The 1,987-nt window shown below is 46.1% G+C and overlaps 1 protein-coding gene across 1 annotated transcript; it reads left to right on the top strand.

The window, feature by feature from the left end:
* Positions 1–1,018, top strand: LOC126934680 (mas-related G-protein coupled receptor member X3-like). Its single transcript, XM_050755461.1, is given in 3 exon segments — positions 1–51; positions 53–283; positions 285–1,018. Coding segments are annotated over 3 exon segments (969 nt in total). The 3' UTR covers positions 972–1,018.
* Positions 1,019–1,987: the final 969 nt, after the last annotated feature.

Below are 1,987 nucleotides of genomic sequence, written 5' to 3'. Positions count from 1 at the left end.
ATGGATCCAACCATCCCAGCCCTGGGTACATCAGTGACACGAATCAACGGAACGCGAGGAGACTCCTTGCTACAAGCTGACCCTGAGCCTCACGGTGCTGACGTGCATCGTTTCCCTTCTGGGGCTGACAGGAAACGCGGTTGAGCTCTGGCTCCTGGGCTTCCGCATGCGCAGGAACGCTGTCTCCACCTACATCCTCAACCTGGCTGTGGTAGACTTCCTCTTCCTCAGCGGCCACGTTTTACGTTTTCTGTTAAGCCTCATCAATATCCCCCATACCATCCCGCAGAATCCTCATTTGTGTGATGACCGTCCCCTACCTTACAGGCCTGAGCATGCTGAGCGCCATCAGCACCGAGCGCTGCCTGTCCGTCCTATGGCCCATGTGGTACCGCTGCCGCCGCCCTAGACACCTGTCAGTGGTCGTGTGTGTCCTGCTCTGGGTCCTGTCCCTGCTGCGGAGCATCCTGGAGTGGATGTTCTGTGACTTCCCGTTTAGTGGTGCTGATTCTTGTTGGTGTGAAACATCAAATTTCATCATAATCGCGTGGCTGACTTTTTTGTGTGTGGTTCTCTGTGTTTCTAGCCTGGTCCGGCTGGTCAGGATTCTCTGTGGATCCCAGAAGATGCCGCTGACCAGGCTGTACGTGACCATCCTGCTCACAGTGCTGGTCTTCCTCCTCTGCGGTCTGCCCTTCGGCATTCTGGGATCCCTAAATTACATGATCCACAGGGATCTGGAAGTCTTATATTGTCACGTTTATCGGGTTTGCATGTTCCTGTCCTCTCTAAACAGCAGTGCCAACCCCATCATTTACTTCTTCGTGGGCTCCTTTAGGCAGCGTCAAAATAGGCAGAACCTGAAGCTGGTTCTCCAGAGGGCTCTGCAGGACACGCCTGAGGTGGATGAAGGTGGAGGGCGGCTTCCTGAGGAAACCCTGGAGCTGTCGGTAAGCAGATGTAGGCAGTGAAAGAGCCCCTGCCCTGTCAGTCAGATGGGACTTTGAGAGCAACACTGCCCTGCCAACCTTGACAATTATATTCGTTTTTCTTAGCGTTGTGCCTCAGAAATGTCTCAGTGGTAACTCAAGGTCTTCAAATAGATGTTTATCTAACCTGACAGTTCCAGTTTTCACCCACGCAAAGCATTAGTCTGACAGTACAATGTTTAGATTCTCCTTGATATTACCAACACATTTTCCCTGTTATCTTACACTGAATCCTTCCTACTGAACACTTTTTCTGCACTTTTCATAGTAATAAAAGGAGTTCCTGTCCAAAACCCTAAAACACTGTTTATACTTGTTTTCTACCTGATAGTACCAAAAAGGAAGATTCCTTAATAATCTCTCAGATTATGTTTCCCTGAAAATCATGTTCCCTTCTATGACCGGAGGCATTACTGCAGTTGGAAACTCGATTCTGAATAAGTGAGTTCTGCTACCTCTAAATTCCATTGAATTCTCAGATATAAAGCAAAATAATGTCCTTAGAGAGAGATTCTCCCTTCATAAAAACAGTCTTAGAAATTGGTTTTATGAATAGCCCTCTCCCGTCATTTGTCCACACATGGTCACACCTTGGCCTTGGTTTCTAGAAAAGACAACCATGGCCCTTTCCCCTTGAGAACTGGTAAGTGCTTATTTAGCTCTTCCTGGACTAAAGGACCAGTGAGGAGCCTATAAATATACCCCACCAGTTCCATTTTGGCCATTGGAAACCTCAATATTGGTTTCAAACTGGAATTATCTTGAAAACCATTTATTATTCATTTGCAGAGTCTTTAAGTGTAGAATTCTTCATTCTTCCAGGTTTTGTACAAATCGTTCTGGGTGTAACTTTCAGTCAGTTTTATGACTGTTAACATAAGAAGCAAAACTGAAAACATCTGACTTTTCCATGCTAATGTCAATTATAGTATCTGGATAATAACTTACAGTTGGTACAAAATTCTGATACATGGTACAAAATTCTAAGTTGTGACTTA

The sequence above is a fragment of the Macaca thibetana genome, chromosome 14, assembly GCF_024542745.1.
Source record: "Macaca thibetana thibetana isolate TM-01 chromosome 14, ASM2454274v1, whole genome shotgun sequence".
Taxonomy (NCBI): Eukaryota; Metazoa; Chordata; class Mammalia; order Primates; family Cercopithecidae; genus Macaca; species Macaca thibetana.
The sequence above is the reverse complement of the archived record's forward strand: the minus strand, read 5'-3'. Positions and strand labels throughout refer to the sequence as shown.